This window comes from Carcharhinus amblyrhynchos, chromosome 11 (genome assembly GCF_965287045.1).
Source record: "Carcharhinus amblyrhynchos chromosome 11, sCarAmb.v2.hapA, whole genome shotgun sequence".
Classification (NCBI taxonomy): domain Eukaryota; kingdom Metazoa; phylum Chordata; class Chondrichthyes; order Carcharhiniformes; family Carcharhinidae; genus Carcharhinus; species Carcharhinus amblyrhynchos.
In genome coordinates, this window is record NC_137334.1 from 79,415,446 (window position 1) to 79,434,567 (window position 19,122).

General features: G+C 41.3%; 1 protein-coding gene across 1 annotated transcript in view; it reads left to right on the forward strand.

Moving 5' to 3' along the window:
* The window catches only part of tnfaip6 (tumor necrosis factor, alpha-induced protein 6), a 47,942-nt gene that overhangs the window by 20,370 nt on the left and 8,450 nt on the right, over positions 1-19,122 (forward strand). Inside the window, exons 3-4 of the mRNA XM_080199410.1 lie at positions 15,979-16,140; positions 17,003-17,231. Coding sequence (XP_080055536.1) covers positions 15,979-16,140; positions 17,003-17,231 — 391 coding nt within the window. The remainder of the gene's footprint in view (positions 1-15,978; positions 16,141-17,002; positions 17,232-19,122) is intronic.

Consider the following 19,122-nt stretch of genomic DNA (forward strand, 5'->3'; position numbering starts at 1 on the left):
GTTGAAAAGGCTGAAGCTAGGTTGAAAAGGACAAGGAGGGGAAGTTTAGCTTTGTCACGGTCACATAGAACGCTATGACCCAGGAATGCATCTCAAGCCAACTCACTAGAGTGTTAACAAAATTTGACACCAACAAGATATGGCCCAAAATGACTGTAAAAAATCAGACTAGGCACAGACTCCTATTCAGACATTTGTTGAAATAATCTGAAGAAACACATTATTATTTCAAAATCTTCCTTTTGATTTTCTTCCAAAGTGCCTGTTGTGTTAAGTTATGAATTGGATTTATGGGGAGAGGGCGGGAATGTGGAACTGAGCCACGACAGATCAGCCATGATCTTATTGAATGGCGGGGCAGGCTCGAAGGGCTAGATGGCCTACTCCTGCTCCTATTTCTTATGTTCTTATGATTTCCTTTTGTGAAAAAAAACCCACAGATGTCCAGTTTTAATAAGTGGTTTTGTGCTTCTTATTCGAATTTGAGACAAACATTTTCAAGGAATCAACATACTTAACATTTCATCAATAATTCTGGATTGTGGTTGTTTTGGAGTTGAGTTTCTGAAAATCTAATGGGAAATAAAAACAACAAACCTTGCTAAAAGTTTAAACATGGTATTTTGGACTCCATTCTGAGTACAAATAGAATGATACATGACAAAATGCTGAGTAGAATGATACATGACAGAAGGAGGTCATTTGGTTGATTGTGACTGTGTCAGCTCGTTGGTCGAGTTATCCAATTAATTCCACTACTCCTCATTCTGCAGAGCTCTGTAAATGTTTGTCCCTTCAAGTATTTTCCAATTCTGTATCGATTATTACCAATGAACCTACTTCCACCTGTGATTCACACAGCCCATTCCCAACAGCTCACTGTCGTGGAAATGTTTTTGCCATGTCACCCTACTGGTTTGTTTGCCAAGTGGCTTAAATCTGCGTGGTCTAATGAACAGATCTTCTACCACTGAAAAGAATTCACTGTCAAAGCCATTCATGATTTGGAGGCTCATTACCAAATCTCTCCCTAACCTTCTCTGGTCTCAGGAAAGCAACCCTAGATTCTCCAGTACCGCCACATATCTTTTTTTTGGAAAAAAAAGGTGTAAGAATCTTTTCAGAGAAACAATGATAACCTATTCTGGTGGATTAGTTGGCAAAGGTGTTTGCAGTTGAACCATGCAATCCATGTGGCCACAGGCTCCATTCCTGGTCTGTCCTGAATTAGTTACTTTTAATTACTCATTCATGGGACATGGGCATCGCTGGCCGGCCAGCATTTATTGCCCATCCCTAGTTACCCTTGGAGGGCAGTTGAGAGTTAGAGTCACATGTAGGCCAGACCAGGTAAGGATGGCAGATTTCCTTCCCTAAATGACATTAGTGAGCCAGATGGGTTTTTCCGACAATTGACAATGATTTAATTGTCATCAGTAGATTCTTAATTCTAGATTTTTTTATTGAATTCAAATACCACCAGCCGAGTGGCAGGGTTTGAACCAGGGTCTCTGGAACGTTAGCTGAGTTTCTGGATTAGCGATAATACTGTTAGGCCATCACTTCCTCTTGAATTGGTTAAATTCAGGTGGACTGACAGGGGAGCACGACAATAAATCTCAGGGCATCTGGGTTTGGGTGAGGATAAGCAGACTCGCTGATGATCACAATATGAAGACACTTGTTGATAATTGTATGCATGTGGGTATTAAGGGCAATAGCATGCATCATTTGTGATGTTTACACCCTTTGGTTTGCAACTCTTAGATCAAATAGACTGTGGCATGTTTCCTGATCTCTGAAACCATGAGAATACCATGGAAGTTTATAACAGAGAAGGAAGCAATTCAGCTCATCACGTCTGCACTGTCACTGAAGGCAAATACTGTGAATGATGCTGGAAATCTGAAATAAAAGCACTAAGTGCTGGAAAAATTCAACAGGTCTGTCAGAATCTGTTGAGAAAGAGAAACTCAAGTCCAATATGACTCTTCTTCTAGGTAGAAATATACCAAGTTTCATGTTGTTGAAAAGTTGGGAGGGTCAGGCAGAACCTTATTTTTCTGTCTTTTACAATCAACCTCTTTGTTGGCCAAATCTCCCTCTTCTGTGTCATAGCAAATTTTGAACTTTTTTTCCCTGTACCCAAGTCCAAATAATATAAAATGCAAATAAAACTGAATCCAACCCTTTTCAGCACACACTTCTGGGGCACAACACCCTAACACCCTGAGTAAATTTACCTCTTTGCTTCCTAACTCAGTATTTGTATTGCTTTATTTCCTCCCATACCACACAACTGAATTTTGTCAGATACCTTATAAAACGCAATCTAGCATCAAAAACCTCTGACTTCGTCCGCAGCTGAGATGCTCTGGTACCACGTAAGTGAATGGAGTTTTGGATAGAATGCCAAATTCTCCAGTCTCCCCGTTTGCAGCAGAGCAGGAACGGATGAGGTTTGGAGAATCCCGCCCTAAAGTCCATTGCACTGCACTCCAATTCCACTATCCATTCACCACTCATTTCTTGAAATAGTAATGCAATGTATCAAATATAACTTGCCGTTAACAAATCCATACCAACTGTCCTTTAACCAACACATGTCTAAATCCTTACTAACCCTGAGTCTTGATAAGGCTCCCAGCCTCTGATGACACCTACACAATGGCTATTTAGACAAGTGGCCACTCGGTACTGAATGAAGTTGATCAACTGTAAAATCATACAGTATGAACAAGATCTTTCAGAGAGGAACAAGAAACAATAATACTGCCCCCACCCCCCAAAAAAAACCTACTGAACTACAGTTTTCACAAGGAAGAGATAAGCACCAAACTCAGTATGACTGGCGGAAAAACTGACATGGAACTTTCCACAGCAGAATTGCTATTGCCAACCCCATATGCTATCAATTAGAGAATAATGTAAAGCTCCCTAGGGAGTTTGTTAGATGAATTTCAATTGTCCATGTACTAGAGCATGTTCAACTGGCTGCTTGGGATCATGCCAATGATATCTGAAAGAGACCTCTCAGTAACACTATAAGGGAACACAGAATAATGGGGATCATTCATTCATTCTACTAACCTCACGGGTTATGTGTAATCTCATTCAAACTGAGCTCTACTGCTGGCAACTGATTTCCTGACTAAAAGTTCCTCATATTTTCCGACATTCAACTTTTCAGTAGGTAAAGAAATTGAATGTAGAAAAGCTCTGGAATATTTGCCTAAATTTATTTTCAGCATTATTCCTTCCATAACTATTTTTTTTTAGCTTTACTTTTCTACTAGTCCCAGCAGCTTGAGAATTATCATGGCATATAAGGATTTGACCATCCAGGTTTGTACTACTCTCATTTCTACAGCAAAGCAGGTAACTAAAGCTCCTTGGTCTTTGCTGCTCCACCACAGTGACCAGCTCTGCCAAATTAATGTGGGGGGGGGTTGGGGAGAGGTTATTATCTGACCCTCACTTGGAGAATGACATCTACTCAAGATTCCATGTTTTTGGCCTGGGTTCTCATGCGTCTGAACAGACAAATTCTTGACCTGTACATCTTTAGGAACAAAGGGAATGACATCCCATGAAGTAGTATAGAATCATAGAATTCTGCAGTGCAGAAGGCGGCTGAATGGCCCATCATGTCTGCACCGACCACATCCCACCCAGGCCCTATCTCCACAACCCCATGCATTTACCCTCACTAGTCCCCTGACACTAAGGGACAATTTGGCATGGCCAATCCACCTAACCCACACATCTTTTGGACTGTGGGAGGAAACCAAAACATCTGGAGGAAACCCACGCTGACACAGGGAGAACGCACAGATTCCACACAGACAGTGACCCAAACCGGGAATCAAACCCAGGCTCCCAGGGCTGTGAGGCAGCAGTGCTAACCACTGTGCCACCACACCATCCCAGTGTCCCAGTACAACCTAGTGTGCAAGAGTTGATTCCTTTTCTTTCCTACACTGGAAAAGACGTGGGTAGTAATAGGGATACAAGAATAAAGGATTTTGGAGTACAAATACAATCAACCATTAAAGATTGCAAGGCTATAATAAAAACACACTTGGATTCTTTTCTAAAGGAATAGGATTGAAAAGTAGGGAAGTATGCTAAATCTTTATCAAGCTTTGGTGAGATCACACTTAGGATACTGTGTGCAGTTCTGCTTGGCATATTATGAATTGGATACAGAGGCACTGGAGAGGGTGCAGAAAAGATTCATAAGAATTATACCAGAAATGCACAGGTATACATATTAGGAAAGATTGACATGCACTGTTTCTTTTCCCTTGAAAAAAGGCTGATGGTTGACATAATTCTGGAAAGGTTTGATTGAGTGGCTACAGACAGGGAGCAGAATTTACCCGTCCTGCCCACCGGGGGAATTGGACAATGCAAAGGCCTGTTGACTTCAGGCAGGAATTTCTGGCCTTGGGACGGGCACAGCTAGAAAATCCCACCCAAAGAGATGGATTTTGTCATCCTAATGCTGAGCTCCAGTGGACAAAGTGCTCTAAAGTTTGTGAACATTTACACAATGCTGTTCAATAAAGTGGATACAGTACTCTTCAGTATTCAACAGTATTGAGAAACTGTAGTGCTTTTATTTTTACAAAATCAAACATTACTGAATCATTGCAATAGTTGCACAAAAGTCAGATTTCTTTGATTGAAATCCATCTGTTGAGCCTTTGAAATATATGGTTTTTGGGACTCTGTTTATTGAGCTCAGAAGGATTTGTTCATTTAGTTGGAATCTCATTATAAATGAAACAGCTTTTGAAATATTGTTGTTTATTTTGACAGATTAATGAGCAACTGAGGAAAATGTTCTTCAAGGGAGGTTTCAATGGCTTTGTGTTTAATGATAGTTTTATTAACTTTTAAGAGGAGTGATTTTATTGAATGGATTTGTTTAAATTTCACAAGCATTTCAAAAAATCAAGAGGATAACAGGGCTTCTGAATTCTGCTCAGGAGTGAGTGGACTTTGAGGAGGAAATTAGGGGCACGAAGGGGCATGGGATACATGAAGAGGCATACTGAGATCATGGGTGAGAGAGTTGGATGAGGGGTGGTGACTGGGGAGCCTAACAGCCCCAGATGAAATTATATCTGAGGTTACCATTGCAGATGCCAGAGTAGCCTTCTTGAAGGTCAACCCACAGAAAGTGACTGGCCTGGATGGAGTGCCTGGATGGTACCCAAGTGAGCACTCAGATCCTAAATGGATTTGCTGGTGTGGATATTCATAGACATCTTCAAACTCCCATAACAACAATCTGAGATCCCTATCTGCTTCAAGAGGTCGGTGCCAAAGAAAAGCCAAGCATTGCGCCTTAATGACTATCGTCCGATGGTTCTACATCCATCATTATGAAATACTTTGAAGTGTTCGTCATGGCAGGAATCAATTCTCACCTCCTGGATTGCCTAGATCCACTATAGTTCGCCTACTGCGGCAACAGGTCCACAGCCGATGTTATCTTCCTAGCCCTGCACTCAACCCTGGAACACCTAGATTACAAAGACAACTATGTCAGACTCCTTCTTATCAACTACAGCTCAACCTTCAACACCATTATTCCTATGAAACTCATCTCTAAACTCTGTCCACTATGACTGTCACCAACTTTTACAGATGTACCATCGAAAGCATTCTTTCTGGCTGTATCACAGCTTGGTATGGTTCCTGCTCTGTCTAAGATCGCAAGAAACTACAAAGGGTTGTGAACGAAGCCCAGTCCATCACTTAAACCAGCCTCCCACCTATTGACACTGTTTACACTTCCCGCTGCCTCAGAAAAGCAGCCAGCATGATTAAAGACCCCACACACTGCAGGCACATTCTCGTCCACCTTCTTCCATGGAGAAAAAGACTCAAAAGTCTGAGAATATGTACCAACTAACTCAAGAACAGCTTCTTCCCTGTTGCCATCAGACTTTTGAACGGACCTACCTCGCATTAAGTTCTTTCTCTACATCCTAGCTATGACTGTAACACTACATTCTGCACTCTCTCCTTTCCTTCTCTATGAATGGTGCACTTTGTTTTGTATACGTTTCACTGTATACTAATACACGTGATAATAATAAATCAAATCAAATCAAAACCAGATCAACGTCCTAATGAATGGAGGTGCCATGCTAACCTGCCAGCTTTGGTTTGCACCCATTTAAGGCCCACATTAGAAGGCAGTAATCTTATGCGGGCCTGTCCCGAGTACCAGGGTTGATATAACATGTGTGAGTGTGTGCCTTCATTCAGAACTCAGGAAGGTGATATCAGGAAATAGTCCAGTTAGTGATTTTCAAGCCATTGATGAAAGTCTAGCCTGGAATATTTCCTCTTCAGAGGAAGAATATGTCTGGAGGCCAAAAATATAAGACAGTCAGCAAGAAATCCAATGGGGAATGCATTAGAAACCTCTTTACTCAAAGAGTAGTGAGAATGTGGAACTTGTAACCACAGGTAATGGTTGATATGAATAGAATGAATGGAATTTAGGGGAAGCTAGACAAGCATTTGAAGCAGAAGGGAATAGATGATTACAATGTAGATTTAGACGAGAGAAGATGGGAGGAGGCTTGGTTGGAGCATAAACACCAGCATGGACTAGTTGGGTTGGATGACCTGTTTCTGTGCCATCTCTAACCCTAGGTAAATTTTGTTATACAATCGTACAGCACATCGAATTGTACATACAAATGGAGGCCGTTTGATTAACCGTACCCATGCTACCTTCTTGAAAGACCACCTTTGCTGTTGACTGTTGAAAGCAATGACATTCTTGATAACCTCGAGTGGCCAGAAATGCACAATGCTCCAAATGGGATTAAAGAATGGTTTTGCATAAAGCTGCAAAACTTATACTTGCTTCATGTTTTTGAGGATGTTGAAGTAATAAATTTAACACAAACATTTTCCCTAACTTTTTCAACTTATCATAAATATCACTGGCTGTACACAGAGGACACAGTACACTGAGAAGTATACTTGAGAAAGGATTTACTGACACTGGAGGGGATGCAGAGGAGATTCACTAGGTTGATTCTGGAGTTGAGGGGGTTGGCTTAAGAGGAGAAACAGTAGATTGGAACTACACTCACTGGAATTCAGAAGAGTGAAGGAAGATCTTATAGAAACATATAAGATTGTTTAGGGGTAAATAAGGTAGAAGTAAAGAGGTTGTTTCCAGTGGCAGGTGAAACTAGAACTAAAGGGCATAGCCTCAAAATAAGGGAAAGCAGTTTTAGGACTGAGCTAAGGAGAAACTTCTTCACTCAAAGGGTTGCGAATCTGTGGAATTCCCTGCTCAGTGAAGCAGCTGAGGCTACATCATTGAATGTTTTTAAGGCAAGGATACATTCTTGAACAATAAAGAAATTAAGGGTTATGGTGAGCGGTTGGGTAAGTGGAGCTGAGCCCACGAAAAGGTCACCATGATCTTACTGAATGGCGCAGCAGGCTCGAGGGGCCAGATGGTCTACTCCAACTCCTAGTTCTTAGTTTTATGCTCTTATGAGTCAAAATTACAAAATCAGATTACACTTACTGAATTTCTCCCTGGGGGAACAAGCAATTCTTGGTAATTCTCAGGAATTAATTCTGTTGACTTCCTGTCATCTTTAATTACTATGGTATCACTTTTCTCAAAGTTTAAAGTTGAACCCTCCTGAAAAAGTTAATCTGATTTTATTAAAGCCTTCTATTAACTGATGTGAGCAAAGTTGCATTTTATTTTTAAAAAAGTGTTTTATAAAGAATGGTTTGTGGTTGATCCCTTTCTCATTGCAATGGAATAATTCCATCTTCCAATTTCCCATCATGATTCCGTCAAAAACAAGCATCCTACTCCCAGAGGTTAGATTATCAGAGACTTTCCTTTAAAACATGGGAAACAGAGTAAGAATGAAAATTGATGGATATTTTTGACATTGATTGCTGAAGCGCTACAGAGTTTATGAATGATAACCAAGTTGACATTGACGGCTAACATTGTAGAGTCTCAATTACTGTAGAATCCAATTAGTCCCACTCGCTCACATAGAAACAGAAAATGCTGGAGAAACTCAGCAGGTCTGACAGCATCCATGGAGATAGAATAGAGTCAACATTTCGAGGCTGGCTGACCCTTTGTTCAGATCTCCAGAGTCACCCAGACTCGAAATGCTGGCCCTAATTCTCTCTCCACAGATGCTGTCAGACCTGCTGAGTTTCTCCAGCATTTTCTGTTTTTGTTTCAGATTCCAGCATCCACAGTATTTGGCCTTGATCTTGGTCCAACTTCCTACTTCCTTCCTCATGTCCTTGGATTTTTTTCTCCTTCGAGAACTTATCTGATTTTCTTTTCATTGGTAATATTGAATCTGTAACCATCATTAGCCCATGAACACTCTTACCTATTTTCCTCCCCCCCCCCCCACCCCCTATAACCCTTGACTCCTTTGAGCCAGACAGATTTTGATTCACAATGCTAAATATATTCAATGACTCAATCTCCCACTGCTCTCGAGAAAAGTATTCCAAGTGACCATCAGAGAAGAATTTCCTCTTTGTCATAAATCTGTGCCCCCTAGTTCTAGATTATCCTTGTGGGGAAACAGTTGCAGTACCCACCATGTCCAGCAAAATAAAAATAAAATGTACGTGTCACCATGTCTCAGATGACTGGGTGCTCCGGTTTCCTCCCACATCCCAAAGATGTGCTCTTAGGCTGATTGGTGTAACAAATTATCCTTAAATTATTCTCCCCTGAATCTGGTTTCCAATGGGGGTACCATAAGCATAGACATGGGTCAAGGGTGGAGTGGGAAAAAAACATTGTTAAGATGGCGGCGTGGGCTCGTTGGGCCGAAGGGCCTGTTTCCCGTGCTGTGTTGTTCTTTGTTCTATCATCTCAAATGAGAGAATCCAACCATCTTCACTTGTCATTCAAGGTATTACCATTCCTAAATTGCCCAGTATCAACAACCTGCGGATTCCCACTGACCAGCTGAACAACCATGGCTACAAGAGCAAGTCAGAGGCTGGGTGTTCGGCACTGAGTAACTGACTGCCTATTTGTCCAAGCACTGACCACCATCTATTAGGTGTAAGTCAAGAATACGGAGGAATGCCCTCCACTTACCTGGATGGTCCAATAAAACTCCAGAAGCTTGAAGCCATCCACGTCAAAGCAACCCTTCTGGCTGACACTCCATCCAACAACTTAAACATTCACTCAGTCATCACTGGCACACAGTCGCAGCAGTGTGTACCATCTACAACAATGTGTATCATCATGGGGCAGCACGGTGGCACAGTAGTTATTACTGCTGCCTCACAGTGCTAGGAACCCAGGTTCAATCCCAGCTTGGGTCAATATCTGTGTGGAGTTTGCACATTCTCGCCGTATCTGCGTGGGTTTCCTTTGGGTGCTCTGGTTTCCTCCCACAGTCCAAAGATGTGCAATATAAGCGGATTGGCTATGCTAAATTGACCCTAGTATCAGGGGATTAGCAGGGTAAATATGTGTGGGGCTACGGGGATGGGGCCTGGGTGGGATTGTGGTCAGTGCAAGCTCAATGGATCGATTGGCCTCCTTCTGCACTATAGGGATTCCATAATTCAATGATTCTAAATAGGTTCACTACAACAACTTGCCAAGGCTCACTTACCAGCAGGTCTACCAGTTTGAAGAATGGAAACACCATCACTTATAATCTTCCCCTACACAACATATGATCCTGACTAGAAACTATGGGCAGAATTCTCCAGTCGTTCATGTCCCAACACCGCTGCCAGTGGGAACAGAGAATTTGGCACACAGCCAAAACTCCATTCACTGCAACGGGACCAGAGAATCCCAGCTGCTAATGACGTTGGAGATTCCAGCCCTATATCACCATCCCTTAACTGTGACTGGGTCAAGAAAGCAGAACCTCTTCATAACAGCACTCTGAAAGTACCTAAATCACAGAGACTGAAACAGTATAAGAAGACAACTCACACTCCACCTTCTCTGGACAAATAAGGATACGCAAGAACCATAGAAGAGTTACCGCACAGAAGGAGGGCATTTGACCCATCTTGTCCACGTCAGCCCATGGACACCCAGCTGCTCTTTCTAATCCCATTTTCCTGCACCTGGCCCATAGCTCTATAGCTTACAGCACTTAAGGTACAGATCCAATTACCTTTTGTAAGAGTTTAGGGTCCACCACCCTTTGCGTAAAACAAGTTCTTCCTCATGCCCACTCTGTACCTACTGCCCCTTATCTTGAATCAATGTCCCCTGGTTTTAGAATTCTCCACCAAGGGAAACAATTTAGTCCACTCTATCTCTTCCCCTTATAATTATGTACTCCTCTATTAACTCACCCCTCAGCCTTCTTTGTTCCAAGGAAAATAAACACAATTTATCCAATCTTTTCTCATAGCAACACTTCTCTAGTCCTGGCAACATTCTTGTAAACCTCCTCAGCACTTTCTCCAGAGCAATTATGTCCTTCCTGTAATGTCTCACCAGAACTGCACACAATACTCCAGTTGTAGCCTCATCAGTGTTTTATACACAATCCCAACTTTATATCCTTACTTTTATATTCTATTCCTCTGCCAATGACAGAGCATTCCATATGCTTTCCTTACAACCTTGTCTACTTGAACTGCTGTCTTTCGGGACCTGTGTACTTATATGCTAAGATCTCTCACTTCATCTACCTTTCTTAGTATATTCCCATTTATTGTGTATTCCTATAACTATCTGACCTCCCTAAATATATTACCTCATACTTCTCTACGTTAAAATCCATCTGCCACTTTACAGCCCACTCCACCAACCCATTGATATCGTTTTGTAGATTATAGCTATCCCCTACACCATCCACTACTTGGCCAATCTTTTTCTGTCTGCAAATTTTCCAATCATGCCCCCCATGTTCACGTCCAAATCATGAATCTATAACCCAACAGCAAGGGTCCCAACACTAAGCCCTGTGGAATGCCACTTGAAACAACTTTCCATTTGTAAGGGTATCCATTGACCATTTGTCTCCTGTTACTAAGTCAACCATTGACCCAGTTTGCCATATTACCCTGTATCCCACAAGCTTTTAGTTTTTTGACCAATCTGCCTTGTGGGACCTTGTCAAATGCCTTGTTAAAATCCGTGTACACGTGTATTCATGGCACTACTTTCAACAACCCTTCTTGTCACTTTGTGAATGAGACCAATCAAGCATATGAGGCAAGAACCTTCTTTTGACAAATCCTCACTGACCATTCCTGACAAGTCTATTCCTTTTTATGTGACAGTTAATCCTTTCTCTCAGGATTGATTCAACTAATTTGCCTACTGCCAATGTATGACTAACTGGCCTACAATTGTTTGGCATCTCCTTAGATCCCTTTTTAAACAAGGAACTGCTTTTACATTCCTCCAGTGGCTCCCCTGTATCTAGTGAGGATTGGAAAATTATTCTCAGAGCATCTGCTATCTCCTCCCTGACCTCTTTCACCAGCCTCGGAAACACTCCATCTGGCCCTGGTGACTTATCAATAAGAACATAAGAACATCTCACAGTATCCCAACTACAAAACCTTCATCTTCCCTTTTCTTTGTGAGCACGGAGATAAAATATCCATTTAAAACCCTTCCCACAACCTCTGCGTCTACACACAAGTTCCCTTCTTTATCTTTGAAAGGTCCCACTTTTTCCCTAACTAGCCTTTTACCATTAATATATTGGTAAAACATCTTTGGGTTTTTGTAATGATTTCAATCGGGCCATTGAGGTTGGCTATTGGAATATGAACTCCCTAATTAAGGAGTCAAGTAATTGGCCAATCAGGGAGTCTTTTTCCTTGTATTTAACTGAGAATATCAGTTCCTCTGGCACTCCTGAAAGTAGACTGCTGACTGATAGCACTCTGTGTACTGCTGTTGTAAAAGTAAATAAAGGGATTTTGGTGAAGGGACTGCCGTCTCTAAAGACTTGTTACAGTTTTCTTTAATGTTCCTTGCTCATCTTTTCTCATGCCCTCTCTTTGATTTCCTAATTTCTATTTTTACTTCATCCCTGCACTTCTTATATTCACCTAGGGTATCTGCAATCCTTAGTTCTTTGTGCCACCTATCGTACATTTTATTTTCTGTTTGACCTTCCCCTCTATTCTTCCAGATAACCACGGGGGACTAGATTTGGCAACACCACTCTGATTTTTGGACAGAATATGTCTACTTTGTACATTTAGGATCTTGCTGAGGAAATGCTGGCCTTGCCAGCAATGTTCATATCCTAGGAACAAATGATTTTAAGTTTTGGCTCAAGAACTTCTAAAGCAGCCTATCATGAAATATTTAAGATTTCAACAAATACTGAAAAGGCAGTCAGTGACCCTGAACAATGTAGAGAGCAATACCACAGATGTTGTGTTTCACATTGGTGTTGAAACATTGTGAGTATTAACAAATATTGATGCAGATTTTGATCTTGAGGGTTTTGAGAATGACACAGAGGATGTGGAGAATGATTCTTAGAAATCATACAGTAAAAAAGGTGATGCGTTCCAAATCCTAACCACTCTTGTATCAAGGCTTTTCACCTCACTTTAAATCTGTTCCCATTAGTTATTGACCCTTCAGTCACTGGAAACATTCCTCCTTATTTTTTCTATCAAAAGCAGTCATGACATGTCTATCATGTCTGCTTTTAACTTTAATGCAAAAGCAAAATACTATGGATGCTGGACATTTACATATAAAGCAAAATGTCAGTTTCTCTCACTGAAATCTTGCTGTTGTTCACACTGGTGGAATCTTACAGTCCCGTTGATGGTGCACCCCTCCTGCGGGCTTCCCGGTGGCCAGGGGTGTGTTCAACAGGAAACCCCATTGACAATAATGGGACCATAAGATTCCGTTGCCAGCAAAATACTCACTGCCTCCCACTGCTGCAAAAGCACGCCACGGAAAAGACTAATTCTGCCCTCTGTCTTTTTGTAGGTTGGCAAACTGCTCTGAGGTCTTTGGGCCAATCTCAATTAAACTTGGTTGGATGATACCTTGAACAGAGGAACATGTTGTCAAGGAGCCTAACCACCTCCATGGGGTGGATGGGAGGGTACTATGGCCTTCTATCCCTGCCTATGCTATTTCCCTGTGGGCATTGTAACATGGCTGTTTTAACCAATCATAACCATACATTCCAAAAAAGAATGTAACAAATTTACATCATAAATCCCTGACTTTCTTTTATATATCATTTGCTTTTATTTCTGATATCAGTTAAGTTCTGAGACGCTACTTGGGGGAAAGAAACACGTGGCACACAGAGCCAGGGAACACAAAAAGGCTAGAGCAAAAAGGCAAAATATTTGACAGAAAGTGACAGGCAGCAATTAGAGAAAGGGAAGATAAACAGGCTAGAGAAAGAGGGCAAAAAGTTGACAGAGTGCAACAGAATTGAAGAAGGATTAGTGCTGCAAGTAAAAGACCAAAATTCTTTAAAGAGGCATTCATCCTTGATCCTCATCATAATGAGTATGATCCAGGATATAATATATTAACAGTAGTTAAGACATGTATGCATGTTGTGGGATAGAAAAGTGGGGAGGAAGAGGTAAGTATTGTGCAAATTGTAAAGTGAGATTGCCAAAGTTACGAGAACCTCCTGACTCACCAAATGTTCTTCTTATGGGAACAACAACAAAATCAAAACGCTACTTGAGAAAATATCAGGAAATATAACAGCTAAGCACGATTGCCAAGAAATATCTTTGTTTTGGCTCAAGAACTTCGAACATAATCTATCATGAAATATTTAATGTTTCAACAAACACTGAAAATACAGACAGTGACCCCGAACAATGTAGAAAGCAATACCACTGATGTGATATTGAAAAATTGAGAATATTAACAAATATTGATTCAGATTTTAATTTTGAGGATTTTTGCAAATGCACTGAGGATATGGAGAATGATTCAGAGAAACTATACAGTAAAAATTGCAAATCAAATTAAACTAGGGTCATGCCAAGTGAATGAAAGTAAATTCATTGTGAAAATAAATATTTCTTGTCAAATAATGTTTTGGCAGCTAATTATTTTGTGTGAATTTAGCAATCTGTATTTTGTATTTGTGGAATGAAAATTGTTAATTAAAATTATTTGTATGGAAGAAGGTAGCATTGAATGTGAACTGTTGAATGAAATTAACTGAATATTCATGTTAATATCTTAGTTTATTACATTATAAAAATGTTTTCTTTATCTTAAATTTTTAAAACATTTTTTTAAACTTTCATTCAATTATTTTTGAGACATAGGATGGATAGCCCAGCTTGTCTGACATAAAAACAAACTGCTGGAAACACTCAGCAGATCAAGCAGCATCTGTGGAGAGATAAAACGGGTTAACATTTCAGATCAATGACCTTTCACCATGGAGTTCCAGCATTTGTTCCTAACCTTCTCTGCTCTTTGAAGACAACATCAGCTTTTGCCATCTTTCGCATAACTGTAATCCCTCATCCCTGAACCATTCTAGTAAATCTCTTCCGAACCCTTTCCAAAATCCTAATGTCTTCCCTGAAGTATGGTGCCCAGAATTGGACACAGTCTTCCGGTTGGGGCTGAACTACTTTTTATCTAGGTTTAGCTTAACTTCCTGTAGTTTATTCCTGTTATAAAGCCCAGGGTCCCATATACTTTATTAACTACTTTGTTAACATGTACTGCCATCTTCAAAAATTTGTCCAAAAATATCCCAGGTCTCTCTGCTCCTTCATGCCTTCACAATTGTACCATCTAGCTGTATCATCACCCCTCTTTCTGCTCAAATATATTATTTAGCAATATTGAATTTCACCTGCCAGATGTCCGCCAATTTCACCGACATTTTGAGGTCTGTTACTAGCTCTGTCTGTTTACTATACTTGCAAATTTCGTGCTCTCTCCAACTTTTGAAATTATACCCCGGCCGCCCCCAAGTCCAACTCATTAAAGCGCATCATAAAAAGCAATGGTCCTCATTTTTATTCAATTTAGTACACCATGCTTCAATTTAGTACACTATGCACACTGCTCACAGTGTGGTCTGCTCCACATTGGAGATTGTGTGACTGCTTTGCAGAACATTGCCGTTCAGTCCACAAGCGTGAATTGAGCTTTCAGTTGCTTTTCATGTAGTTCTCCTGCTCATTCCTCTCTGTCCACAGTTTCCTACTCTGTTCCAGTGAAGCTCAGAGTAGTACCTTATCTTTCAATGAGGCACCTTATAGCATTTCAGATTCAACACTGATTTCAACAATTGGGGATCATGACCACAGTTCATAATCTTTCTGTCAAAGGCTGCTCGCAAAAAGTCTGTTGTTGTCATTTACAGCTTCTCTAGATGTAACTTCCATTTCTTTGCTCCTTTAGCACACCCTTTTGCCTGGCACTATCATTTCTTTTGTCATTTAATCACCGCTGCCTTCCTCACAATCTTTCTAGCCATTCACAGAAGTGGGATCATGTTTCTTGGCCGATGCCGCACCCCCACTACAGATTTCCAGATGACAAGGGGTACATTCAAAGGGAAAACCTATTGACAACAGCGGGACCAGAAGATTCCACTGCTGGCCAATGTTGGACTACTTCCATTGCCATGAAACACATGGCGGGTTGTATGGAAAATCCCATCCTTTTAAAAAGAATTATGGGATGTAGGTGTTGCTGACTAGGCTAGCAATTATTGCCTATTCCTGGTTGCCCTTCAGAAGGTGGCCTTCTTGAGCCATTGCAGTCGGTTTGGTTTGGTTCTTCCTTTCCCTATCTCTGTACTTATTCAAAAACTATAATGAATCCTAAATAAAAATGGAAAATGCTGGAAATAATCAACGTGTGTGGCAGGACACCTTCAGGACATCTGCTTTAAATAGATTTTCGAGTATTCCACATCAATTAGATTAACTCTGCTATTTCTTATTTTGCAGGATTTCATGTATGCGCAGCTGGGTGGCTTGATGGAGGAAAGGTTGGGTATCCAATCGTAAAACCTGGACCCAACTGTGGACATGGAAAAACTGGTGTCATTGATTACGGATATCGAGTCAATAAATCAGAACTATGGGATGCTTACTGCTACAATCCACATGGTTTGTTCAATACATCTTTCATTTTCTCAATTTTAACAGTTATTTAGTTGCAATAATTATATTTAAAGTGAATGTTGAGGTTAATCCAGTAGATACAATGCTATGAAGTGACATGTCCATTCTGAATTCAACAGCCAGTGTCAGATTGAGCTTTGTTGATAGTCAGAAGCTTTTTCCCAGGGTGGAAGAATCAATTACTAGAGGGCATAGGTTTATGGTGTGAGGGGCAAATTTTAAAAGAGATATTTGAGGCAGATTTTTTACACAGAGTGATGGGTGCCAGGAACTCATTGCTGGGCAGGTAGTGGAAGCGGATACGATAGTGACTTTTAAAGGGCGTCTTAACAAGTACATGAATGAGATGGGAATAGTGGGATATGGTCGCCAGAAGCTTAGGAGGTATTAGTTAAGTTAGGCAGCATTGTCAGTGCAGGCTTGGAGGGCCGAAGTGCCTGTTCCAGTGCTGCAATTTCCTTTGTTCTTTGTTCCTTCCTTAAGGTATAAAAATTATTAGGGATAGGTCAAAACAACAAAGCGCTTCCACTCAACTAGAAACACAACTTCAGTAGGCCAGGATTTTCCCATTGACCTTCGGACGATCCCAATGGTGGTGGCATTGCCAGAAAATCCCACCCAGTGAGACAACTGTAAACTCTCAATAATAAAGGGCACGGTTTAACGTAATAAATACCGCTCTACAGCGAAACTTGTAATTTAGATAGACATCTCAACGTGATGAAATAAAGACAGAATTTTGTCCCTGTTTTTTCTTCCCCACACCCCTGCCACCCCCATGTATAACTAGCATGGATAAGCTTTTTCACAAGTTTATTACAAAGTATATATATTTTCTGCTCCTCAGCCAAACAATGCGGTGGTGTTCTAACAGATCCTGAGCGGATTATCAAGTCCCCAAATTACCCAGATGAGTACGAGCATCAACAGATCTGTTACTGGCACATTCGACTGAAGTACAAGCATCGCATCCATTTACGGTTTCTGGAATTTGATGTAGAAGATGACCCATCCTGCTTGTCTGACTACCTAGACGTGTACGACAGCTATGATGACATGCTCGGCTTTGTTGGCAGGTAAGTGTTTATTGGTACAGAGAAATAATGATCTGATAGACCTATGTTATGGTAATACAGTAATTTGGAGCAAACACCAATTTCACATTGTAAGAAGTCGCACAGCACCAGGTTAAAGTCCAACAGGTTTATTTGGTAGCATGGGCTCTCGGAGCACTGCCCCTTCATCAGGTGAGTATCACATAGATTTCAGATTTGCACCCTATTGGGAGAGATTTTGAGCCAGCATTAGCCATTTGCGTAATTAGTGATGCAAGCCCAAAATGCTGCAAGAGTCGGGAAACTAGATTCTCTTCCATAGGATCGCGTTTCCCGATTTTCCCTGCCCTTCGCCCATGACATTATAAGGTTTCCCCTCACCACCCCCCCCACCTCATTTCAAAACATTTTAATAAATTTACATCTTGTTTTTTGGCTTCCCCACAATATGTTCCCCTCTACTGAAATCTCACTGACGTGACTGCCAGCAAGTTCACAACACCTGTTGAAAAACTTGAAGTGGTCAAGGGGTACCCACTTGGGTGCAAAGCTAAGTGTAGTCCCTGGGAGGGAGAGAGACACGCCTCAATGGTCCCCTAACACAGCCCTTGGCAGTGGCAACCTAGCAGTGCCAGGATGGGCCCTCTGGGGTGCCCCAGTGGGGAGAGGTTTCCCTCATGTGTGGTGGTCACGTGGCTCACCCCGATGCTTGTGCACTGGGAGGCCCCCTGATGCATGTGTGGAGTGTGTAATTCTTGTGGGAGGTCTTGATTCATCCGTAGGACGGAAGCATCCCAATGCTTGTGTTTTGTAGATGGAGGTTCACCCCCAATGCTCATGGAGGGCGGGGGGGGATCATCCCCACCTGTGGAGTGAGTGAGGGAGTTTATTTACCTGACAGATCAGGGTACCCTTTGGGGTGCCCTTTAAAGACGGCACCCAGATCTTTGTGGAGCTGGGGTTACCAACTCTAGTAGACCCACCCCACCAGAGCGATGGTAGAAACAACACCCCAGATTTCTTTTGCACAGAGTGCTGAATTATCTGAAAAGAAAACATGGCTGTGTAACTGGAAAGCTATATGCCGGTGTGCACTGAGAAGATTCCACCCATCATCTCTGTTCACAATTGGCTAAAATTCAGAATTGGTTTCAAAATCCAATTTTCATGCCAGAGACACATTGAAACGTCTAGGAATTCAATAAATGGTTGGCCCATTCCCTGTAAAAGACTATGGTCATGCACTTATTTTTAATACTAATGTAAAATTCATAGAATAGATGAGGATGACACTTAAATATGATATTTTAATTGATTACTATGTGAAAAATTACATTTGTCCTTTTGCATCCAGTGATTAAATAATGAAATCACCATCAATTAAATATCTAATTACAAGGAAATTGTTGGGAAATAAATGTTACTTTAAATGACAACTTTTGAAGTGTCAGAACCCAATGTACATGCGATTGTTTTAGTATCAAACATATTGGAGGTGATTAATTGAAATTGGAAAACAAGCAAGAATTCAACAGTCTTCAATTTCAGATAATGTTTTGCTCCTGCCTCACTTATTCTGGCCAATTGGGATTGTATCCACATAAAAGATATTACCTGTTCTGACTCAAGTCAAAACACTTATATCCTATAGTCTTGTTTTTAACCAAGTGAAGCTATGTGTGGGCAGCACAGTGATTAGCACTGCTGCCTCACAATCCAGGGACCCAGCTTAGATTCCCAACTTGGGTCACTCTCTGTGCAGAGTCTGCATGTTCTTCCCGTGTCTGCATGGGCTGCCTTCGGGTGCTCTTGTTTCCTCCCACAATCTGAAAGAAGAATTGGTTAGGTGCATCGGTCATGCTAAATTCTCCCTCAGTGTACCTGAACAGGAGCCGGAGAGTGGTGACTGGGG